This window comes from Pygocentrus nattereri, chromosome 3 (assembly GCF_015220715.1).
Source record: "Pygocentrus nattereri isolate fPygNat1 chromosome 3, fPygNat1.pri, whole genome shotgun sequence".
In the NCBI taxonomy this organism is placed as follows: Eukaryota; Metazoa; Chordata; class Actinopteri; order Characiformes; family Serrasalmidae; genus Pygocentrus; species Pygocentrus nattereri.
Genome location: NC_051213.1, coordinates 7,739,535 through 7,763,593, shown reverse-complemented (window position 1 = coordinate 7,763,593; position 24,059 = coordinate 7,739,535). Strand labels below are relative to the sequence as shown.

The window sequence follows — 24,059 nt, the reverse complement described above, 5'->3', positions numbered from 1 at the left end:
TATCATATCATTAACACTTTATTGGGATATCCAAATAAGCAAATTGGTTTTACAGGCAGTTATTGGTCTTCAGTTTCTTTCCACAGGTCTGACGTCTGGTCCCATCTGATGTCTGGAATAACTTCCAATACCTTAAAATGTAGACACCATGCTTTGTCATACTTATTGACAAGATATAATGAAAATTCACTTGAAAATCTAGACTACTTGTTAAAAACCCAGCTGCCGTGGTGATAAACGTTGTGCCAGGTGTTTTAAACGACAACAGCTGATTCCTGTCTGCGTTCAATCGACTCTTCCATTCACTGCCATTGAGATCTACCCTCCTCTAAAGCTACAGGCCTAAACAAAATCTCTAAATATGGTCTATAATAAAAAATATAATATACTGTTAATACATTTAAAATATATTATTTGTGTTAGTATTACAAAGACACAAGACTGTAACTGACCATGATACGACAGAATGGCTGAAGCTCTGTCACGTGACCTTCCTTCACAGATTATATGTTATAAAGTGACTGACTGTGTTATTAACTGTAAATAAAGTGAGAACGATCTGAATCGATATGTCTTATATGCTGCACGGAGTCATTCTTCATAACTCGCAAGTGTCATGCAAATAAAAGTGCACAGCGTGTTTCTGTAACAGTCGTGATCAGGTATCAGGGTGGAAGTACTGGCAAAGGAAAAGGTGCCTCACAACCTTTTCCACAACAAACAGTGAATGTGTTGAATTTGAACTGAAGCACTATACCTCCTAGCTAGAACACGAATCATTCTAATTGAATCACTAAGCATTCTAGCTGGAACACGAATCATTCTAATTGAATCACTAAGCATTCTAGCTGGAACACGAATCATTCTAATTGAATCACTAAGCATTCTAGCTGGAACACGAATCATTCTAATTGAATCACTAAGCATTCTAGCTAGAACAAAGCACTCTAATTGGAGCACTATATATTCTAGCTAGAACACTAAGCATTCTAATTGGATCACTAAGCATTCTAGCTAGAACACTAAGCATACAATTGGATCACTAAGCATTCTAGCTAGAACAAAGCACTCTAATTGGAGTACTATATATTCTAGCTAGAACACTAAGCATTCTAATGGAATCACTAAGCATTCAAGCTAGAACACGAATCATTCTAATTGAATCACCAAGCATTCAAGCTAGAACACGAATCATTCTAATTGAATCACTAAGCATTCAAGCCAGAACACGAATCATTCTAAGTGAATCACTAAGCATTCAAGCTAGAACACGAATCATTCTAATTGAATCACTAAGCATTCAAGCTAGAACACGAATCACTCTAATTGAATCACTAAGCATTCAAGCTAGAACACGAATCATTCTAATTGAATCACCAAGCATTCAAGCTAGAACACGAATCATTCTAATTGCAGCACTACAAACTCTAGCTAGAACACTAAGCATATGTGTTGAATGTGCAGAAGCAGAAACACTGGCATTAGAACTTTTTATGAGCGCCGCTTTGGTTATTGATCAACTTCTCATGTTTACTGTTTTACTCTTTTGCATTCTGCTGGTTAATGTTCCACCGTACGCTGCATTTTCTCATTCTTTCCTGAAAAGGACACATTTATGCTGTGCCAGATCTGCTAATAGACTGCGTACGGACCTTTTAGACACAGAAAATGGCCTTTTGTTCACAGCCCAGCACAAGACAACGCCTGGCGAAGACCAGCTGGGCAATGAAACAGTGAACCGTAGGAGAAAGACACCGGACTGTTTACGACACACGGATGCATAGAGTGCATTCAGGCTAAAAGGCTAAAATAAGCGCACGTGAATTCTGTACTGAATTCTTTCTCCAATTACCTCACGGGAACTACACACAGTGTTGAATTTGAAGTTTGCTCGGCTTCTCCCACCACCTCACGAAGTTTCAAGTGCTTTTGTGAGCAACAGAACCCACTGTAAGTAAGTAATGTTAGTTGTTCTGCTTATAAGACAGTGCAAGTGGCCCCAGTCCTCTGCGTCTGCCTGTCTTAGTGACAGATGGCCACCAGCAGGCGCTTGAAGTCGCCGCTGCATTCAGAGCTGATGGCATCCTTCAGAGGCACGTCGTACTTCTCCAGGTACATGTCCTTAATGGTCTCCAGGTCAATCTGTTCAAAAACATTTTGAATTTGGTCAAGAAGCAGCTCTGCAACTGTCCTGTGCTGCTGCAAAACCTATTATGGTGCTAAAAAGTGGCTCTTACAATTTACTATATACAGTCACAGGCAAAAGAAAACAGGCCAAATGACGTTTTGCTGTTTTTCTAAGGGAACATAAGTTGACACAACCTCTATAGAGAACAACAAGAAGAAAAATCACGATTTCTGCACATATAAGAGCTCTATTTCTATTCATTGGCTGAGTTGAACATACTGGGGGAAAAAATTGCAATTCTTTTTTCCCTAATATGGGAATTTAGCAAATAAACAGCAATTTTGCATGTGCCGAATAAGTGCCTCTGTAGAGGATGTGTAACTTATTTTCACTTAGAAAAACCAACAAAGCACCAGCGGTGCCCAAACTTTTGCTTTAGCTCCCCATAATACGATGAAAAAGAACGGTCACTGCTGTTTTGTGCTTTTGCCTCATTGCACATGTATATTATTACAGGAGTTTCCCTTTCAAAGTACAAAATACTATGTATAACAAAAAAATTCCATATTATTATAATGAAATAATTACTTATTTTCTCAATCTTTTGACACAGTATGTTAAAATAAAGACTCATTTTTTTCAGAATGATTATTTCAAATTAATTCTATTCTTTCAAAGAGTGACAGCTCAATACTTAGACATGCAGTTGTATGCAAAAGCTTTAGTGCCCTATACACTTTATCAGAAATAAAGGTACTGAACTGTCACTGGGTCAGTGCCCCTCTTGTCACTGGGGTGGTTCCCTCAAGGGTGCATCTCAGTACCTTTAGTCAGGGAACATAACTGAACCATAATCCACTGAAATTATATGTTCTAAGCTGTACTGACTCCACACACCCGCCTCGCCTCCAGGCTTTTTATTTTATTGCTCTGTTTTAAAACATTCGGTTATGAAAAGGTACAAATACCAACTTTTTCACCTGGAGAAACTGATTTAAAGTTCACAGTCAGACCTTAAAACCTCTGCTGTAGCTTTGAGGGAACATTTACATTGTTTGTACCGTGATGAACGAGAAATGTCCTGCACAGAACCTTCATTTCTAACAGTGTATAGCAAACACACTTCGGCATATTTTAATACAAAATTACTGTTCGTTTGATTTTAACATATTGGGAAAAAAAACATAATATGGTGCAAAAGTTGTGCCACATTTGATAATTCATGATAGATTTTGAGCAGGGCTCAAAATCTTAAGAAAATTGATCATTTTTTCAACATAAATCATTATTTCAGTCAAATATAGAGGGAACATTATTTTAAGATAAAAAGTCAAACTTTTGACATAAAAAGTAAAAATATGGACATACAACTGCCTAGAAAAAGATCCTTGGGTCCTTCATTTGGACCCAAGCGTCCATACAAAAATGATGCTAAACAGGGCTTCGTACTGTGCTGCTCACATGTCAATTACAAAGTTGTGCCTCTGTTCATTTGCATAACGTTCTTGGTAGATAATCCACTAAAGTGGCCACCTCACCAGCGCAAACTACCCGTAGACGGTCAGAGGAGAGTGCCTCTTGTAGTAAATTTGCCCTTTTGAGATCCACGAGAAAAAGAATATAGTGGACAGGCTGTGGTAAAGTTGTAGGCCAAGATTACTCCAACTAATACTAACATTAAACATACAATCAAGCATGAAGGGATGAAAGCATAAAGAAAACAATGCTCCCAGTGGAAGCTTCCATCCCAGGTTAGCCGGCATTCCACTACAGGAAGAATTCAACCGCACAGACTAACCCTGAAAACATTATGCGGTAACATAATAGTTTTTTCTTAGACTAAAAGTTATACTGCTCTCAAACTTAGTAAGTTTAATACGTTTAAGCTGATAAAGAGCAAAACAACTAAGACATTTTTCACAGCCTTTCCGTACTAAAGCTGTCCTCAGCTGAGAAGGCACTGCAACTACTGAAAGCTAGCAGGAGGTCATGCGTCACGCATGGTTCTCCCTACGTTTCGTTAATCATTCAACAACATAAACGTTCATGGGTAATGAATTCCTTAACCTCTTACGCTCTAATCTTATTACTGGGTTTTGGGGCACTCGTGGACTGGAGGTTGGGGAACTGGCCCTGTGACCGGAAGGTTGCTGGTTCGATCCCCAGCACCGACAGTCCATGATTGAGGTGTCCTTGAGCAAGACACCTAACCCCCAACTGCTCTACACTAGTGTGTATGTGGTGTTTCACTTCATGGATGGGTTAAATGCGGAGGTGGGACTTCCCCGCTTATCAATCGTAACGCCTATTATTCGGCAACTACTGCAAAACTACTCTGTAAGTTGCGCATTTTCATAGTGAGGAACTGCTTGTAGCTTTAATGGGTTAAACTGAACTACAGTCAAAGTACAGTCTTAAAAATGATGGCGCTTCAAGTGTTCTTTAGTAAAGAAAATGGTTCTATATAGAATCATGAAGACTCTGCATGGTCAAAGCGTTCTCTGCATCATAGAAGAGTTCTTCAGACTGAGGGAGAATGTGCTACAGATGGTTCTACATAGAACCTTTTTGAAAATGAAATAATGAAAAAGGTGCTGATATCAGAAAAGCACTATGAATAGCTACTTGATCAAGGTTTGCTTTCAAATATGAGGCACTGTGAATATTAATTTTAAGTCATTTAATTGTTGTTTTCTTACAAATTCTCAATGCGAGGCAGCTTTTTAAATCAGCTACAGCTCCGTGATTCATAGGAAATGTCTTAATCTTTACAGCTTCCCATGAATTGTTTATATCTTGACGATATGGGAATGTTAGCATCATAAGAGAATCATTTTATATGTGTATCTGCAACAAAGCAGGTAAAATAGTGATCTCAAACTTTTGAACCGTGGAGTATAATCCATATATAATTCACTGTAGCTCTCAGAATAGAGTTTTTTTTCACCAACATGAATGCAACATGCATTTTTCCAAGTGGGTATAAGGAAAGTGAGCAGGGACTGAATTGGGACAAGCTCTTTAACAAAACAATAGGGGTCCTACCTCTGAACGGGCCACGATGATGCGGACGAGAGTTTCCTCATCTGTGCCCGCTCCCTTCATGGCAGCGTTAAGTCGCCGGGCGAAGTACAGCTGGGGGTTCTTGGCACATCTCACTGCGGACAAACGGATGAGTCAGTGCCTTGCGCTCAGCATATTTTCCTACTGAACATATAATTCATAACACTGAGCAAAATTTCAGCATCATATACTGTGTAAAAGTCAAAGACCACCCATCACTTATTTCATTTCCAGGCAAAACAGCATTTAAGTACGAGTTATTATTGGATATAAGTTAATAAATTATTAAAATATTAAAGCATAAATGGTAATCTTAACAACTGAGCAAGACCTGGTAGACACCAAAACAGCCCCATCAGATAAACAGCACTTAAAGCTTTGATCTCTGAGAGAGAGGAGAAGATCAAGCAGCTTCAGATCTGAAAACATCCACAGGTGTTTCTGTCCATCCTTCCTCTGTGAGAAGACCACTCAGCGCTGTGGGTCTGAAAGGACGTGTAGCTGATCAAGAAGAACCTCACTGAGAAAAGGAGACGGACACGTCAAACAAAGAAGCTGAACAACGGACTGACCACCCCAGAGTCCAGATCTCAACGTCACTGAATCTCTGGGATTTTCTGGGTCATGAGATGTTTCTGAGATAGATAGATGCTTCTAACTTCTAAGGCTGAAATTTGGGAGGGGTAAAAATATTCCTGCAGATTTCTTTGAAAAACCAAAAGCAAGAAAGAATGGAAACCGTAATAAAGACAAAAAGTGGACACTTAATACTAAAACATCTTGTTCTTAAGGGCTGTTTTGACTGGTAATGACATCCATGAGGGGTGGTTTTTTTGTACAGTACTGCAAGTCTTGGTGGGTCACCAGTCTTATCCACGAAGGGCTGGTGTGGCAGCGGGTGTTCATATCAACCAAGCAGGACATCCACCCTATGTATAACATCACTCTCACAAACACTCTCAAAGCCAAGGATGCAGCTGAGATAGGCTGAATTTCTTAGTGGTTACGTCACTGAAGCCTGTCCAGGTTTGCAGCAAAGCAAAGAGCTCTCCTTCTCTCTCGGCTCAGGTGCCATTAATGAGAGCCAGCTGAGGCTGATCTGGTGGGCATTGTGAGCATAGAGCGTAGAGAAAAGGGGGGGGGGGGGGCAAGCAGCAGCAGCAAGAGTCTGAGAAGTAAAGAGCTAAAAAGCCTGAATGAGAAAAGGCCTGAAGAGTCTGGCTTGAAGCCACTGAAAAGTGGCCAGTGCACCTTCGGTTTTGTTTCATTTGTTGTGTTTGTTTGGTGTAGATAATAAAGTTAATGACTGCTGCGAACTTAAAGCCTGCCTCCAGCGTCCTCCCTGAGCCCGGGGTCGCACATGACGTGCTACAGTAAGATTTAGAGAAATATACCGCTGACTCGTGTGGATGACTGATGCACTTTAAGAAAGTTACAAAAGCATAAAAAACACAAGCCTATATTTTATTGTGTTTGTAAGCTGCGACTGTTCCCATCTCAACCGCTGTACTATGCCGAAATGTTTCATTATCGAAGGAAAAGTATATTCATTATTCATCAAGATGACCTGAACTTGTAAATCAAAAACTTGAACTTGATTATAGCAAAAACCCTTTTTGAAATATTTAATATTTTAATAATTAAACCTGTGACAAACCACTTTCTGGCTTATTATACTGACCAACAGTTTAGAACAATATAAAAATGAAATAATAATAGGAGCTATTTCTATATAATCCACTTTTCATTAATCTGTAATACTGACCCAGTGAGATGTAACAGTCTTTCAGGGTTCCGGAAGTTTCATTCTCAATGGCATCCAAGATATCCGTCCCAGAAATCTAAGACAATTAGGGGATGAAACACAACCTGTGACTGACGGCTCTCGCGGACAGTTTGACACAGCAGTGGCCTTGTTTCTACAGACCGAGGCAGACAAAGGACAGACTCACGGCTTCGTAGGCTTTGAAGGTGACCTGTAGCTGCAGGTAGTTCCTGGAGGCCAGAATGTAGCTGAAGGTAGACTCATCAGTGCCAAAGCGGGCCTCTCCAGCCTAGGAGAGAAATACAAATGCTTAGAAGCGAATGAAAACATAACGTAGCATTTCATCATCTTCACTCTAAACCAAATGTCCCACCTCAAACAGTGATACGGCGTCTTGTTCAGCCAGACCCTCGTCCACCTCGTAGCCCTCATCTCGATTGCCCTGGAGGAAAGACCACAACAGTGAAGGACAGAAACCTAATCTTACACACAGAGTAAAAGTAATGGGAAATAAATCAAATGTAATTTAAACAAATACTACTAACTGCATTTAAACATATCAATAGCACTGATAGGAACAAAATAAACAAATAACACAATTAAACTGACGTAATATAGGATTTCTAGCATTTCATAATAATGACATGTAGTTGTACATTGTACCTTGTCTAGTTTCTCGCTGGCCTGTGTTAACCCCTTAGAATCAAAGCTTTTTGCATACTAAAGCTTATTATTCAGTAACTACAGGGACTTCAAACTGGCTGAGCTATTCTTAGCTTATAGAAGTGTGTAATAAAACTTAGGACCCACGAAAGTGAACCCTGGACATTTAAGGGGTGAACTGTCTTGTTATCTTGTGATCGGGAAAGTTAGTCAGCAAGCAAAGTTTGAAAAGTTAAACAGTACAAAACTTGGATTAACCATACTGAATAAAATGAGACGACGCTTAAATATCAGTCCGCCGTCTCTTTAAAGAGGAGTTCTATTAATTTTTCCAAAATTCTCCATTCTAGAGAAACTTACACAGTCATAATTTCTCTGAAGAGTTTAAAAGCTCCCTCACAGATAGTCATGCATGCCCTCCCTGAAGGCTGAGACATTGTTATACAATAGATACAGTACATTCATGATGGAGGAGTACAGCAGAGAATAAGGCAAAAAAGCTTATTTTTTCCGATTTAACAGTATTTTACTCTCATCAACGTTACATATAAAAACTCAGAAGGCACTCAGAAACTCAGAAGACAGAAGGTTTCTCTGTAGTGAACCATTTCACATCAAACCACTCTGAATGAGTTTATTTAGATCTCGATCGCTGGATTATGCAGAATATTGAAAAAAATCTTTTTTTAAAAATGAAACTCAATATTCAGTTTAATAACATGATCATTATTTGCGTCCGTACACATAAACATACATTCTAATCAATAAGACACCTTGGAAATTCAGCTACTTTGTGTTCAAACTGTGCACACAAGGCCTGTATGATCTTCATACTAAAACACTGATGGTCTGAATTAGTAATTACGGTTTCACTTCATTATAAAATACTCTGTATGCAGCCATATGCAACAGTTTGAACCCCCTGGTCAAATATGTCTAATACATTGGAAAAAAATAAACAGAAAATATAAAACATTCTATAACTTTTTCACAGGCCACATTTTATATTTTTCAATATTGTCACGATTGGCTCCTCCCACTCCATGTGCGTTTGTTTTGGTTTTGTAACTCCGCCCTTGATTGTGTTCACCTGTCCCTCGTTGATCCGTGTATTTAAGCCCTGTGTTTGCCCCTTGTGTTTGCCGGTCTTTGTATTGGTCTTTGTTTGATGTCTCGGTCTCTGTTTGCTGGTTATTCCAGTTTATGTCATGTCTGTCCCCCAATCTGTCCGTATCGGCTATATGAACCTGGACTGTCTCGACTATGACTCTGGATTTGCCCAGAATAAATCTCGCTTATCTCAGCGTGTGCGTCCGCCTCCTCGCTCCCCCTTACAAATATGTTCAGCACATAAACAGTAACTGTGTATTAAAATGTGCGGAAGTGTGTTCTATACTATATACTCAAATCACCGCATGCATCAAATATACTATATATTAATATAATTAATATATATATAATAATTAAAGTTTTCAACGTTTTAAAAAACCCGTAAGACATAAGGCTCTGGGGATCGAACCGGCGACTTTCCGGTCACGAGGCTGGATCCCTAACCTCCAGCCCACGACTACCAATTGGGTTTATATAGTAATTCCATGTGCTTGTTATGGTGCTGCTAGCCGTTGCTGTGCTATCCCAGGTGGTTGCTAAGCCGTTGCTGTGCTATCCCAGGTGGTCCGTTTGCCTCTAATTATTAAGCCTATTACTATTACTTTTTACTTCTTATTACTCTAATAATAAAACTATGAGACTATTACAATTACGTTTCACGCGTTATTATTGTTCTAATAATAAGATTACTACCATGATTCTATAACAAGACAACAAGAAAACCCACAGGCTCTGTTTAACCCGCCTACAGCATGACTCAGAAAGTCTGTTGAATATTATCCCAGTGATCCTCACCAAATCTACTTTATAAAATCTGCCCAATCAGTTGCGGCTTTCTTGCTCACATGACTGTGTTTACATCTCTTGGTTCAATGTCAAATATGTGCATGCGAATGCTGAGCGAATCAGAACTGAAACGCAATGTCGTTTTCTGCTTTGGTCTGGACCCAACTAGAAACAAACACGCCCTCAGTGTTTGGCTTCTCCTCTCTGTTGTACACAGGAAAGCCAATCGTCAGAGCCAGTCATCAACAGGAAAGTGAAACAGAGCCTTCAGCCTGAGGCGTGTGACCGATCCCGGCCTGAAGTGTGTCTGAAATCAGAGCTGAATGCCTGCCTGTGCGGCTCAGGCCAGTGGAAGAGGGAGGGGTTCACTGAGAGCTTGATTTCACTCCAGAGAGCAAAGAGGTCATTTTGTAAGCTAGCGGGTGTCCATTTTGATAGAAGCAGATTGGCTGTGTACCTGAAGCAGCATGGTCAGCAGCCTCTGGACATGACCACTGGTGTCTCCAGAAACATCCGCCTCCAGATCCCTTTCATGCACTACAAAAAAAAAGCACAATCAAAGGATGAAAGGAGATAGTGACTGTTACAGTGTAAACAGAAGTCTAATAAGCAATAGATGGCGATCCAGATCTTCTGCCCACAATAGCAGTTTTATTCAAAATATGCCAAAGCTGTAACTACAGTACAGACGTTAAACCTCCCTCCGTGCTTGAACTAGGCTTCTTTTTGTGGTGCTGTCCCATTGATTGTTGTTGGAGAGAGTGCATTTGGTGCAAATTATGATGCAGTGCATGCTGGAGATTGTAGTGCGCCGGATTGTGAAATGGGCTAATATTAATAGAAAATTAAAACAATGTGCTTGACACGTGGGCACTATAGTTTAGGCAGTAGTTCCGAAAAAATCTCGTTTTCCCCCTTAAATGTAGGTGATCAGCCAAAACATGACTGGTGTCTGAAGTTGGCTTCTTCAGTTTAGTGTAGCCAATACATAATGTAAGCTTATAACCCACCGATACTGCTGGGGGTAATGCTGTACAAAGTAACGCATTACAGGAATGATAAGTTTCCTAATCACATTACAGTTACTGAGTCACATGTGAGGGGTGCAGATCCAGATGTTTGGCCCCCCGATCGTGTTTCAGACCAGTCGGAGTTTATCAAACGTTTGATTTTTTCATGTAATCTAGTGTAAACTGGTCAACGACTCAATCGGAATGGACTCCTGCAGCAGCCAATGAAAACTGAGAGTGCGAAAAAAGAAAATACAGTACAAACGTAAAAATGCCACTCACATGTGGAGTGAAGCTTTTTAATGAGCTGAGTTTAAGGCACAATCGACTTTACGTATGTTTAAAACTCACCACACTGGCCACATTTCTAAATTCATGAGCCTCACTTAAACATGTTTAGCTGCTGCTTTTTTACCAGAGAAACAGCACGTTTGTTTATGTGCGTCTCCTAGTAAATGGAGAATGCGAGAGATTGTGTGAGCTTGCGTGAGTTCAGTGAGCTCCGTTCAGTTCCACAGCGGCTTAAAAGCTGAGTATTGCGTGAGCCCTGATCGTTCAGTGTGAGATCTCCATTATTTCAGTCGCACAAAAAAATCTGCAGAAACCAGTCAGTTGTTTTACAGTCTGTTAAGACTCCGAGAGTCGTGTCATGTACCCAACCCTTAAAATATACCCTTCTTCTATGTGATTATCCGTGCCAGGCTGACGGTGAGACTTTGACTGTGAACATGAGCAGCACAGCATAAGCGCGGGACGCACCGTAAACCCAATGAGTAATCTGTCTGAACATCTAATCACGCTGATGTAAAACTGATGGAAAAGGTCCCGGAGCTGAAGAAGAGACCAAACCTCACCAGTCCTGCAGAACATTCCTCATTCAGAAACAGCTTTATAAACTTTAAGATTAAGAGACCCTTATTAGTCCCACAACGGGGAAATTTCAACTCCGCATTTAACCCATCCATGAAGTGAAACACCACATACACACTAGTGAGCACACACACACACACTATTGGGCAGTGAGCACACTTGCCCGGAGCGGTGGGCAGCCCTATCCGCAGCACCCGGGGAGCAGTTGGGGGTTAGGCGTCTTGCTCAAGGACACCTCAGTCATGTGCTGTCGGCTCTGGGGATCGAACCGGCGACCTTCCGGTCACGAGGCTGGTTCCCTAACCTCCAGCCCACGACTGCCCCCATGTTTACACTTTCTAAATATTTCTTTGCTGACTACATTTGAGAAAAGGGAAAAAATATTACTAATAAATAAGAATTAGCAATTAAAATGACTAATTACTAAAGTAATTAGTAATAAAATACTAAGTTCCACCAAACTATCACATAAAGACAACAGTGCATATGCATCTTCTCACAGTTTTAGCACTAATCCAAGGTAAATATAACATGTTAATGAAGATAATCATACAGAAAAGAAAACTGATCATAAATTTGTGGTCTTGCTCCAGAAATTCAAGTACACGCAGCAAAGCATTCGGATCATGTTTGGAGCGTGGATCTCTCTGAGGGGAAAGGGTGTTCCCACGGAATATCTGCCTTGTGTTTCTCCCTCACTTAATTAGTGTGGTGAGAGCACGGAAAAGACACTGCTTTCAGTTTTCACACATGAAGGACGGCCTTCAACTTCTCAGCTTTCAGAGTCCAGACTGAAACGCTTGAGCAGCAAAACAGCTTCACAGCATTGCAAAGATACTGAGCTCATTTCTAAAGCTTTTGCGAAAATACAAATCCATTCCTACCGTGGAAGTAGGTTTCTTTGTAAGTGGCGATCTCCTGCAGGAAAAAGAAACAAGGGAAAAAATGTTGTCAACCTCCTAAATCAGAAAACAATTCCTGTTTCCTTCCCACTGTCACTCACAGGGGCTTGGCTCCAGACTTCTGTGAAGCTGCACTGCTACAATGTCCACTATATAAACGCACTGCACAAATATCACTGCTCTCAGAACAAAACCTCGTATCCCCGTTTGTCGTTTGTCAGTGTTTGACACAATTTGAAAATGCTTGCTGTCCTTTTTACATTGTGTGTAAATCTCACGATGAAAGGACTAAATCAAAAGGCCCAGAATTACTTGGAAGAATGTCGGCTTTCGTTGACTTACACTGAAAGTAAAGTAGGCTTTTCCTTCTCCTGTAAAGTTACCATTTTGGAGATATGAGGTTTTTTTTTCCGACAGAAGCGATATGCAAATTTAACTGAACTGAATGAAATACAGCAGGAGTTAAACAGCTGCTTTTGCTCACTTGGGTGAAACAGTAGTAGATAAAGTTCCCTCTAACTTTATTTGACTAGCAGGGTTTTTGTACAATTCCAGAAACCTACAACCCCAATTCCAGTGAAGTTGGGACGTTGTGTAAAACATAAATAAAAACAGAATACGATGATTTGCAAATCCTTTTCAACCGATATTCAACTGAATACACTACAAAGACAAGATATTTAATGTTCAAACAGATCAACTTTATTATTTTTTGCATCGAATATTATTGCCAACATTGAATGCCCGTGACCTTCGACCCCTCAGGCGGCACTGCATTAAAAACCGGCATCATTCTGTAAAGGATATTCCCACATGGGCTCAGGAACACTTCAGAAAACCACTGTCAGTGAACTCAGTTCGTCGCTCCATCTACAAGTGCAAGTTAAAACTCTGCCATGCAAAGCGAAGCCACATATCAACACCACCCAGAAACACCGCCGGCTTCTCTGGGCTGAGCTCATCTGAGATGGACTGACGCAAAGTGGAAAAGTGTCCTGTGGTCTGACGCGTCCACATTTCACACTGTTTTTGGAAATCATGGACGTCGTGTCCTCCGGGCCAAAGAGGAAAAGGACTGTCTGGATTGTTCTCAGTGCAGAGTTCAAAAGCCAGCATCTCTGATGGTATGGGGGTGTGTTAGTGCCCATGGCAGGGGTAACTGGCACATCTGTGAAGGCCCCATTAATGCTGGAAGGTACATACAGGTTTTGGAGCAACATCTGCTGCCATCCAAGCAGCGTCTTTTTCAGGGACGTCCTGCTTATTTCAGCAAGACGATGCCAAGCCACATTCTGCACGTGTTACAACAGCGTGGCTTCATAGTAAAAGAGTGCGGGTACTAGACTGACCTGCCTGCAGTCCAGACCGTCTCCCATTGAAAATGTGTGGCGCATTATGAAGCGCAAAATACGACAGCGGAGACCCCGGACTGCTGAGCAGCTGAAGCTGGACATCAAGCAAGAATGGGAAAGAATTCCACCTACAAAGCTTCATCAATCAGTGTCCTCAGTTCCCAAACGCTTATTGAGTGTTTTAAAAGGAAAGGTGATGTAACACAGTGGTAAACACGCCCCTGTCTGAACTTCTTTGGAACATGTTGCAGGCATCAAATTCAAAAAGAGCAAATATTTGCAAAAAACAATGAAGTTTATCTGTTTGAACATTAAATATCTCGTCTTTGTAGTGTATTCAATTGAATATAGGCTGAAAAGGATTTGCAAATCATCGTCTTCTGTTTTTATTTATGTTTTACACAACATCCCAACTTCACTGGAATTGGGGTTGTACATATACAGTGTGTCCCATTTCCGTTGCTGGATCCTTCGAAGGTTGCAGTCTTCGAAGGCGTGTCCTTTGAATTCTGCGTAGACCTGTGAACTGAATTCGGCGGATTTTCTGTCCAAAACTCAGTCAAAAAAGGACAAGAAGAGTGTGATGGAGAAGGACTTCTGAGGATGTGAGTGAGTTATCTACTGTCGTCATCATGTCTTCCTCAGTATAATGTTACGTTCATGTTGAGCCAGATCTTCATTTGAGCCTGTGTGTGACGTTAATGTGCAAAGACGACACGGAAGATACGATATCAAGACATTTTATATGACGATATGAAGATATTTCATATTGACGTGGTCTGACAAAGTCCTGCAAATCCAACGCCTCTGACCTTTCGAATGATTATTTCAGGCTTCACAGGGCCTCTTTGCAGCACTCCAATTCCCAGAACTCCCTTGATGATCATGTGACTGTCACACCACCATCCACAGCCACCTTCGCTCCCCTTCATCTGAATGCTAACCTCTTACACCTGTCTTGTTTGTCGTATGACTGGTCATAGATAGAATTTAAAGCCTAGGCTTTAGTTTAGTCTTTGTGAGGAGTTGCTTCATTTATTTGAGCTACTGGGCTTTTCGCCTTGTGTTTATTTTGCCTTCCTGTGTCTTTGCCTTTCAGACTTTTTCGACTTTGCCTTTTTGCCTTACCCTTTCTTGGATCATCTTTGTTATGCTTGCCCCTCTGTGTTTTTGTCTTGTTTTGGATTGCTGCCTGTTTGTATGACATTCTAACTAGCAAAGCCTACTTTCGTCAGTTCTGTCATGTTCTCCTGACTCAGGAATGCTCTTACTTTCAATTTTATCAAAAAACCTTGAAAAAGTGAAATGCACAGTGTAAAGAGATTTGACATACAGCATTAGTGGCGGAACACAGGATCTCCACCAGTACATCCTCGTCAGTGCCGGCTCCCTTCATGGCCTTGCGCAGCTCCTTGACGGCGAACACGTGAGGCGGGTCCAGCATGGCCAGGATGGCCTTCTCAAAGCTTCCCGAGAGCTCGCTCTTCAGCACCTCCACCAGCTCCTGTCCCCCAAACACAACACGTAAGACAAAACTCAAACAAAAAGATCATATTTTTCATTTTCCAGTGTATTCGGTTCTTCTCTAGAGCCATCAGCCTAACCACTTGGCACTTTTCTTGGCTAACACACTGTTCAGCTGTCAGATCCTCTGTAAAGACAACATTTAAAATGAGCAATAAGAACCTGTGGTCTACTTACATCATCATATTTTTCAAAGTATGCATGCTTTATCTCCAGTCTTTGAGCAGCTGAGCGGTTGGCCAGGATGTCGATGATGGCTTGCTCATCAGTGCCTGATTACACAAGAGCGAAAGAGCATTATTTGATGGGAGTTTCTATTGGACCTCCTAGTCAAATATTTTAGAGAATGAAGGGGGGGGGGGGATTATCAGTTACACTTTTTCATCAGATATCTGGTGCGTTCCAATTGGGAGGCAGCTGTCTAAGTAGGCAGCACTTTAAGGCAGCATTTGTACTCCTGAGATGAAGGCTGTCCCATTCGGAAGGCAGCATAAGGCAGCTCCCTTATTTTGACCAAATCTGAAGGCACCATCACATGCAATCGTCTCAGCGAAGGCAATCCCACAATACTGTTCACCGGCCGAGAGGTCCATCGCTCCGGGCTGATAAACAGGGTGGACGGAGAGAGTTATTCCCTGACTTTTGTTTTTACTGTGTTGACTGATTGTTGTATTTGTGTAAAGTATTTAACATTTGTACATCTCTAGAAATTGTTCCTGTGGGAACATTTTGGCAGCTCGCGTATTTAACACGACCTGATACAGGTGAAGCTAATGTTAGTTAGCTCAGCTAGCGATGTGAAGTGTGCGCGGGTCTTTAAAACCAGAGAGAGTCCAGGTTACAACATTGGCGGTTCACTGTTTAGTAGCGCTTTTTATTCAGGAATAACTTCTCGGTTTGATTCTGTACTCAAAGACTTTTCCCTGTCGTCAGGGAGTGACGTCACAGCTCCGGAGATGAGGGGCTGAGAAAGAGAAGCTGTTAGGGGGAGAAAACTGAGCTCGAACACTTTTGAAAGCAGCTCACTTTTGCAGAGTACAGGGCGGGAAAACACTGTGAAGCCAAACGCTGCAGACTGATGTTCTCTCTGAAGTACTTCAACAGTGGATGATGCAGAACTTCAGAAAATAAATGTTTTAAAAAATAAAAAACACAAATGCTTATGTTTCCTCTGCTTGTCTTGTACTGCTGTGCTTAACACAGTCACATCAGCGTTAGGTGAATGTTGACGGCCAAATCTCTACACTAGGGGCTTATAAAGCAGCTGAGAATGAATCAAATACAATGCATATTAGCCAGCGTGTGTATGTGCGTGTGATCACTTCTGATTTAATTCTGGATGCATGTTGTACAAAATTACACACAGTTTTTATCCTTTGTGTGTTAAAAATAAAGCAGGGTCATTAATGTTGATGAGGACAGTGAATGAACTACAATGACACAATGATCTGTATTTATCTGGGCTGCTGTTTTGCTCTTTTGTTTTGATTTCTTCCCGGTCCAGCCCCCTTGTTTTGTGACTCCGCCCCTGATTGTTCCCACCTGTGTCTGGTTACCCCTCGTTATCCCTGTTTGTATTTAAGCCCTGTGTTTTCCCGAGTTTCTTGTTGGTCTTTGTTTGTTGGATGTAAGGTTTGTGTTTGAAGTGTATGTATTGTTTGAAGAGTTTTTCTGGCTTGTTTGGAGTTCTGTGTTCTTTGTTTGTCACATCTGTCCCTCCTGCTCTCCGTATTGGCTCTCTGACCATGGACTGTTCTGACCCTGATTATGGATTTGCACTTAATAAATCTCGCTTCTCTTCGCACATGCGTCCGCCTCATCGCTCCCCGGCGTTACAGATTGTTTTCACCTGTTTCTTGTTAAACCTCGTTGTTCCTGTATTGAAGCCCAGTGTTTTCCCCTGTTAGTTGGCCGGTCTTTGTATTGTATGGTGTTCTCTGTTGTTGTGTTTAGCCTGTGTTCCTTTTTGTCATGTCTGTTCCTCGTTCTCTCCGTGTTGGCTCTTTCACCCTGGCTCTGATTACGGATTCGCCCCTAATAAATCTCGCTTATCTCAGCACATGCGTCCGCCTCAGCAACACTCCCCCACATTACAAATACCTATATCACCACATTTTAGTAGTTACAGGGGATCTTTTTAAAACTTTTTCACACCAATTTTTAAAAACTTCTCCAACATCGAACAATTAAGTTGTAAACTAAGCCACTCAGAGTGGTTTGGTGTGAAATCCCCTGCTCTTGAGAAGCTTACAGAGTCAGAGCTGTTTACAGTGGTGGTGATAGGAACCAGACGTCTGAAGAGTTTAATGCCTCTACAAGCTCCCTCACAGAAAGCTATTACATCAAAGGGTTATGATACAGTGCCTGGTGTCTGAGAAGTTATCTTAGATGAGTTTTGAGAGGAAATGTTGGTCTAAAAAATTCATTCATTTATGGGGCAAATGCAGACCACGAGGAGGCAAAGCCACATCCAAGGAAAATATTTCTTTTTTCAGATTTACTGCTATTTTACCATCATCAGCATCACACAACACCACAAAACTCAGAAGACTCGTGGTTTTGGACAGCAAATGATTTTCTCTATTTGTGTTGTAGACATTGTGACCCCTGGTTCCCATCACCATCACTGTAAGGAGCCTGTAAGTTTCTCTACAGTGAACCATTTCACACCAAACCACTCGGAATGACTTCGTTTACGTCTGGCTGAATTATGTGGAGTTTCACTGTAAGAGGTTTATTAAACATCTGTGAGTCGGCACAGTAAAGGTCAGCGTTGACAGACAGCTTACCTAAGCCTTTGCAGGCTTTGCGGATAGCCTTGATATCAGCCACAACATCGAAGTCTTCGTATGGAAAAATCGTTGGCTGTAAAGTCAGACAGACAAGGTTAGTTTAATTCTTCAGAACTGCTTTGTTTAGGTGCAGCTGAAAGACTATAAACAAAGGCAAATAAAATATGCGAGTTTACATTAGGCATGTGCGTGGGTACTCGGGCAACTATTTGAGGTGCCAGTATTTGAATAATGAAATTACTACTTAGTCTTTGCTTTACTAGAGAACGACCGAGAAAATATACAGACAAACAATCCAGCGAAACACTGATGTTATGTTTTAACAGGGCAGTAAAACGTGAAAAAAGGTACTTGTACTTTCTACTCGAGCCTCTGTTCCACTGAAGCAGCGGGACTTTCACTCCAGTACGGGTTCAGGTTACTGTCTGCTACGACAGCCTGGCTGCTACTCTATCCAAACAGTCAGAGCACAAAAGCAGCTGCGGCAGGGGCCTCTCAGCACAACTAAAGCCAGCTCTCCTCTCCCCGGCCCCTCCGCTCCTGATCCCCTGATGATCCACAGCGTTTTCCCCACTCGTATTCCGACAAGCCCCGCCTTCCAGGGCCGGGATTGGCTACCAGCTCATACTCACAAGCAGTGAAAAGCTTGTCCTACGAGCACAGTGGCTTCACAGTTTACACAGACACCAAAGATGAGCGGTGATCCAGGCATCTGGGAAAAGGGCACACAGTCGTGTGCAAAAGTTTGGGCGCCCCCGGTCATTTGACATGCTCTGTTGTTTTTCTAGGTGGAAACGAGTTGCACGGAACACCGTTCCGCACATTTTACTGCACAAACAGGACACAAGACAAGATACAGGACATAAAACGCGGCCTGTGAAAAAGTTACGGCACCCTGTTGTATTTTCTGTTTCATTTCTTTTTCCTCCCCAATACGTTAAACAAATACATAGAAAATGTGCAGTAAAATCTGCAGAAAAACGCCATATCCAAGTGCGTTCCCTGCACAAGATGCAGTAACCTGTGTTCACTTATAAAGTCAACAAAACGTGTAATTGTAACATGCAGGAACATTTACACATGCCTGAGAAAGAAAAGCAGAAGGTAGTTATTACCATGTAGCTAGTAAACTGCAATAATATCTGAGCCCAACCTTAAGTCAGTCATTTCAGCACAGATTTGAGCTGAACTGATCTTGAAACTAATCGCTGCTGTCGGAAGAAAGCCTCGTATCTCCACTTTGGTCGTTTTTCATTTTTTGACATCATGTGGGCCATAATTGGCCCCTCCCAGCCCAGTCCATGTGCGCTTGTTCTGCTTTGGCCCATGTGTATTTGTTTCGGTTTTCAGTCCAGCCCCCTTGTTTCATGACTGCACCCCTGATTGTCTGCACCTGTGTTTCCACCTGTCCCTCATTTACCCTGATGTATTTTCCCCTGTCTGGTTACTGGTCTTTGTTTGAACTGTTTGATCGTGTTTGATGTTAGATGTTCTGATTGTTTGGTGTCGTTTGATTCAGTGTTAATTTCGTCACGTCTGCCCCCCATTCTATCCGTGTTGGCTCTATGACCCTGGACCGTTTAGACTATGACCCTGGATTTGCCCTTAATAAACGTCGCTTATCTCCGCATACGAGTCCGCCTCCTCGCTCCCAACCGTTACACATAATTTGAACATCCGCGTCGCCTTTTACATTGTGTGTAAATTTCGTAATGAATGGATTAAAAGAAATGGCACAAAATCTCTGGTTCCATTGACTTCCATTAAAAGTGAAGTGTTTTTCCCTCCTCCTGTAAAGTTGCTAATTTGGAGATACGAGGTTTTCTTCTGACAACATCCTGATACTGAGCTTGTTTTCTCAACACAGACTAAGCCTAATCCCAGATTAATCATTTTCACCATTGCCCTATTTTGTAAGCCAGTGAAAAGCCTTTTTATCAATGAGGTCTAAATAAGGAGACTGGAGCGGCATTTCTGCAGCACACACACAAAAAGATGGTTCTTCAAGGGTTCTTTAGTAAAAGGCATTCTAAAGAACCACTTCATGCTTAAATATGGTGAAGTCGTCCTTCAGATCGATGGAGAATGTGTTGTATTTGGTTCTACACAGACCTTTTTTGTAAATGGTTCTCTATAGCACCAAAAAGATGTCCAGCTTGTAACGATAGAAGAACCCTTTGCGGTGCTATATACACTCTTATAAATGATGGTTCTTCAGTGGTTCTTTGGTCAAGAAAATGTTTCTATATAAAACCATTAACACCCAAAGAACTCGTTGCAAGATTAAAAGGTTTGTTGCATCGTGACAGGTTTCTTCAGATTAATGGAGAATGTGCTGTAGACGGTTCTACACAGGAACCTTTCTGAAAAGGGTTCTAAATGGCACCAAAAAGGCTTCCCCTATCCTTACAAGCTTGAGATCTTAACAAAAGCAGAACCATAAACAGCACATCTTCTATTAATCTGAGTGATGTGAAGAACCCTTTAGTCACGCAAAGGGTTCTTTGGGTATTCATGATTCTATGTAGAACCACTGTCTTTACAAAAGAACACTTGAAGAACCATCTTTTTTTAGGAGTGTAGAACACTTTTCAAATACACAACACATTCTCAATCAATCTGAAGAACAAGTTAAGCATGAAATGGTTCTATATAGAACTCATGGTTCTAAATAGAACCACCTTTTTAGAGTGTAATGAAGAACAATGTTCAAATGGGTTCTATATGGAACCATAAACAACACATTCTCAATCAATCTGAAGAACAAGTTAAGCATGAAATGGTTCTATATAGAACTCATGGTTCTAAATAGAACCACCTTTTTAGAGTGTAATGAAGAACAATTTTCAAATGGGTTCTATATGGAACCATATACGACATTCTCAGTCAATCTTAAGAACAAGTTAAGAATGAAATGGTTCTATATAGAACTCATCGTTCTAAATAGAACCACCTTTATAGAGTGTAATGAAGAACAATTTTCAAATGGGTTCTATATGGAACCATATACGACATTCTCAGTCAATCTTAAGAACAAGTTAAGAATGAAATGGTTCTATATAGAACTCATGGCTCTAAATAGAACCAGCTTTTTAGAGTGTAATGAAGAACAATGTTCAAACGGGTTCTATATGGAACCATACACAACACATTCTCAAGCAATCTGAAGAACAAGTTAAGAATGAAATGGTTCTATATAGAACTCATGGTTCTAAATAGAACCACCTTTATAGAGTGTAATGAAGAACAATTTTCAAATGGGTTCTATATGGAACCATATACGACATTCTCAGTCAATCTGAAGAACAAGTTAAGAATGAAATGGTTCTATATAGAACTCATGGCTCTAAATAGAACCAGCTTTTTAGAGTGTAATGAAGAACAATGTTCAAACGGGTTCTATATGGAACCATACACAACACATTCTCAAGCAATCTGAAGAACAAGTTAAGAATGAAATGGTTCTATATAGAACTCATGGTTCTAAATAGAACCACCTTTATAGAGTGTAATGAAAGCCTTTCTCTCCACAAATAACCAATCTCAGCTCTGGAGGGCGGGGTTTCCGGAAAACGGGTGGAGGAAAAAATAACGGGTCAGTGACGAATTCCGCAGAGGAGCGGCCTCTTCCTCCGTTCCTCCTGACCGCAGCAAAAACACGAAACTTAAATGACCAAAACGGACCTAAATTCTCTAATGAAGACGCAAACAGTGCCACTTTAAAGCTGAAGTCCTTATAAAGAGACGAGGCTGAAGTTGGCTTCCCCCAGTTCTCCAGCGTCTTGTCCTGATTTCCCCGTTCCACCTTAAATGGTGAAGAAATTACATTACGGTAACGGACGGCGTTCTAATAAGTGCTGCAGCATTTAAGGTGGAACGGGAAAATTCACTGCCCACACCTCCTTTAGCTTCTAACGCTACCCAATCCGCCTCGACACCCTTCCTCCGCTTATAAATTCTCTCTCAGCTCCAGTCTCGACCCATTTTCAGCACTTTTCCGGACGAATCGAGCTGGTTTTCTTTCCTTATTTTGTTTCTCAAGCTAAAATCAACCTAGGCTTCTGGCAACGTCATCGCTCTTAACATCGGTTTAAAAACACTGCATCCACGTCCAGAGCTGAAAACAAGCGGCACTCACCTGACAGTTTCCCATTTCTGCTGTGTTTTCTAAGGCAGACTGAGTAAAACTCGAGCCGGAGTCCTGATGGGGAGTCACTGACCGGACCGAGGCTGCTCCGCTGCTGCGCATGCGCAAAGGGCGGCGGACTTCTGTGTCACGTCACGGTCACGTTGCCAGGCAACGCAGTGAAAAATAAATAAATAAATAAATAAACAAACACAATAAATACAATAAAATACAAAATAAACAACTACGTATTGCATTCCTTAGCGGTTCAGATGTAAACAAAGTCATTCAGAGTGATTTGGGGTGAAATGGTTGATGGTAGATTTCTCTAGGGTGGTCGTGATGGGAACCAGGGGTCATGATGTCTACAAATCTAGCCATTTTATTTACCTTCTGAGTGTTTATACACCGGTCAGGCACAACATCATGACCACCTCCTTGTTTCTACACCTCCACTTACCGTATAGCTGCACTTTGTAGTTCTACAGTTACAGACTGCAGTCCATCTGTTTCTCTGATGCTCTGTTACCCTGTTCTTCAGTGGTCAGGACCCCCATGGACCCTCACAGAGCAGGTACTGTTTGGGTGGTGGATCATTCTCAGCACTGCAGTGACACTGTGTTAGTGTGTGTTGTGCTGGTACGAGTGGATCAGTTTTTTTTTGCCCAAAGTGGCCCACATCTGAATGCTATCTGGGTAGTTTCTAAGAGCTTTTTGGCAGCCGTTGAACATCAGTCAAGGTTTTCCCGCGGATCTTTCTTCTGGATGATCTCAGTGTGACTGGTTATCTTTTATAATCTTACTTATAAACTCGGTTACGGTGAATTTATCAAAGCCATCCATCAAAACCGCTTTGACAAGCACCAAAATAGTCCATCGAAAGCCCTTCACCTAAAAAAATCACAGAAATATACATTCTACGTTTCTGTTCAGTGTTTTCCCACAGAGTGCTGTATCTAGTTACAGGTCATGACCCCGCCTTCTCTTGCAGGGTACATTCCAGTGATGGACAGTATTGAAGTAAATGTAATGAGTTTCTGTACTTTAGTATTTTTGGTGTATCTGTACTGAAGTTTCTCCGTTCTGGGCGACTTTCTCCTTTCACTCCACTACATTTCAGAGTCTAATATCCGACTTTTTCCTCCTACATTTTGAGAAATCTGTGGTTCCTTTTGGTTTCTGTGTGTATAAAAACGTAACATGTCAAAACGAAAGAAGCGCAAAGCCAGAGCACCAATCAGGGCCCAGCGGTCACTTTGTTTAGAGCTGGTTTTGACCTGTTGGTCATACCGACCCAGTGCAGCACGCGGTTCAACGTCAGCGCAGCAGCGTAAAACTTTGGGAGAGTCTGTTCAACATAAATGATGAACTAACCTAACTTTGTGTAAATAGAGCTCAATATAGAAATATGTCCACATATGCAGTCGAGACTGACGCGGCTTTTTTCTGAATTTCTACAAACACCATTTCATTTTATAGTAAATGAGTTTGGGCTGGTTTATGTTTATGAACAGACGCCTACAGATCAACATAGTAAAGGAGCTCATCTGTGATCCTGAGTTTAAAGCCAGTTTTTATTCAACTTAAACTTGGAACTAAGTTGTAAATAAATCTGAAACTGAAACTTTGCTTGTGTGTAAAAAGTGATTTCAGAGCCACTCGGTTCTCCCTGATGGAAACTGTTTACCTTCAGTGTTTTGTGCTTCTGATCATTTTAATAGACGTCAGCGTCACTAATTAATGACGTTCTATTAAAAGACTGGTTTACCAAGAGAGACGCTGGAGGACTTTCACCTGAAATGAGTTCATGAAGCCAGTCTGGTTATAAAAATGATAACAGGACATCAGAGCCAGAATTACTCTTTTAGTACTTTTACTTTATACTTAAGTACATTTGAAGGGAAATACTTTAGTACTTTTACTCAAGTTGGAGGTCTAAAGGGAGGAACTTCTACTTTTACTGGAGGA

The 24,059-nt window shown here is 41.3% G+C and overlaps 1 protein-coding gene across 1 annotated transcript; it reads right to left on the bottom strand.

The window, feature by feature from the left end:
- Nucleotides 1-22,221, bottom strand: anxa13 (annexin A13). Its single transcript, XM_017705517.2, has 11 exons — nucleotides 22,104-22,221; nucleotides 17,963-18,038; nucleotides 15,351-15,445; nucleotides 14,983-15,153; nucleotides 12,280-12,313; nucleotides 9,973-10,052; nucleotides 7,330-7,398; nucleotides 7,144-7,245; nucleotides 6,957-7,032; nucleotides 5,174-5,286; nucleotides 1-2,142 (listed from the first exon to the last, which is right to left on the bottom strand). Exons 1-11 carry the CDS (start codon nucleotides 22,212-22,214, stop codon nucleotides 2,023-2,025), a joined length of 1,047 nt encoding a protein of 348 aa, XP_017561006.2. The 5' UTR covers nucleotides 22,215-22,221; the 3' UTR covers nucleotides 1-2,022.
- Between the last annotated feature and the right edge of the window lie 1,838 nt (nucleotides 22,222-24,059).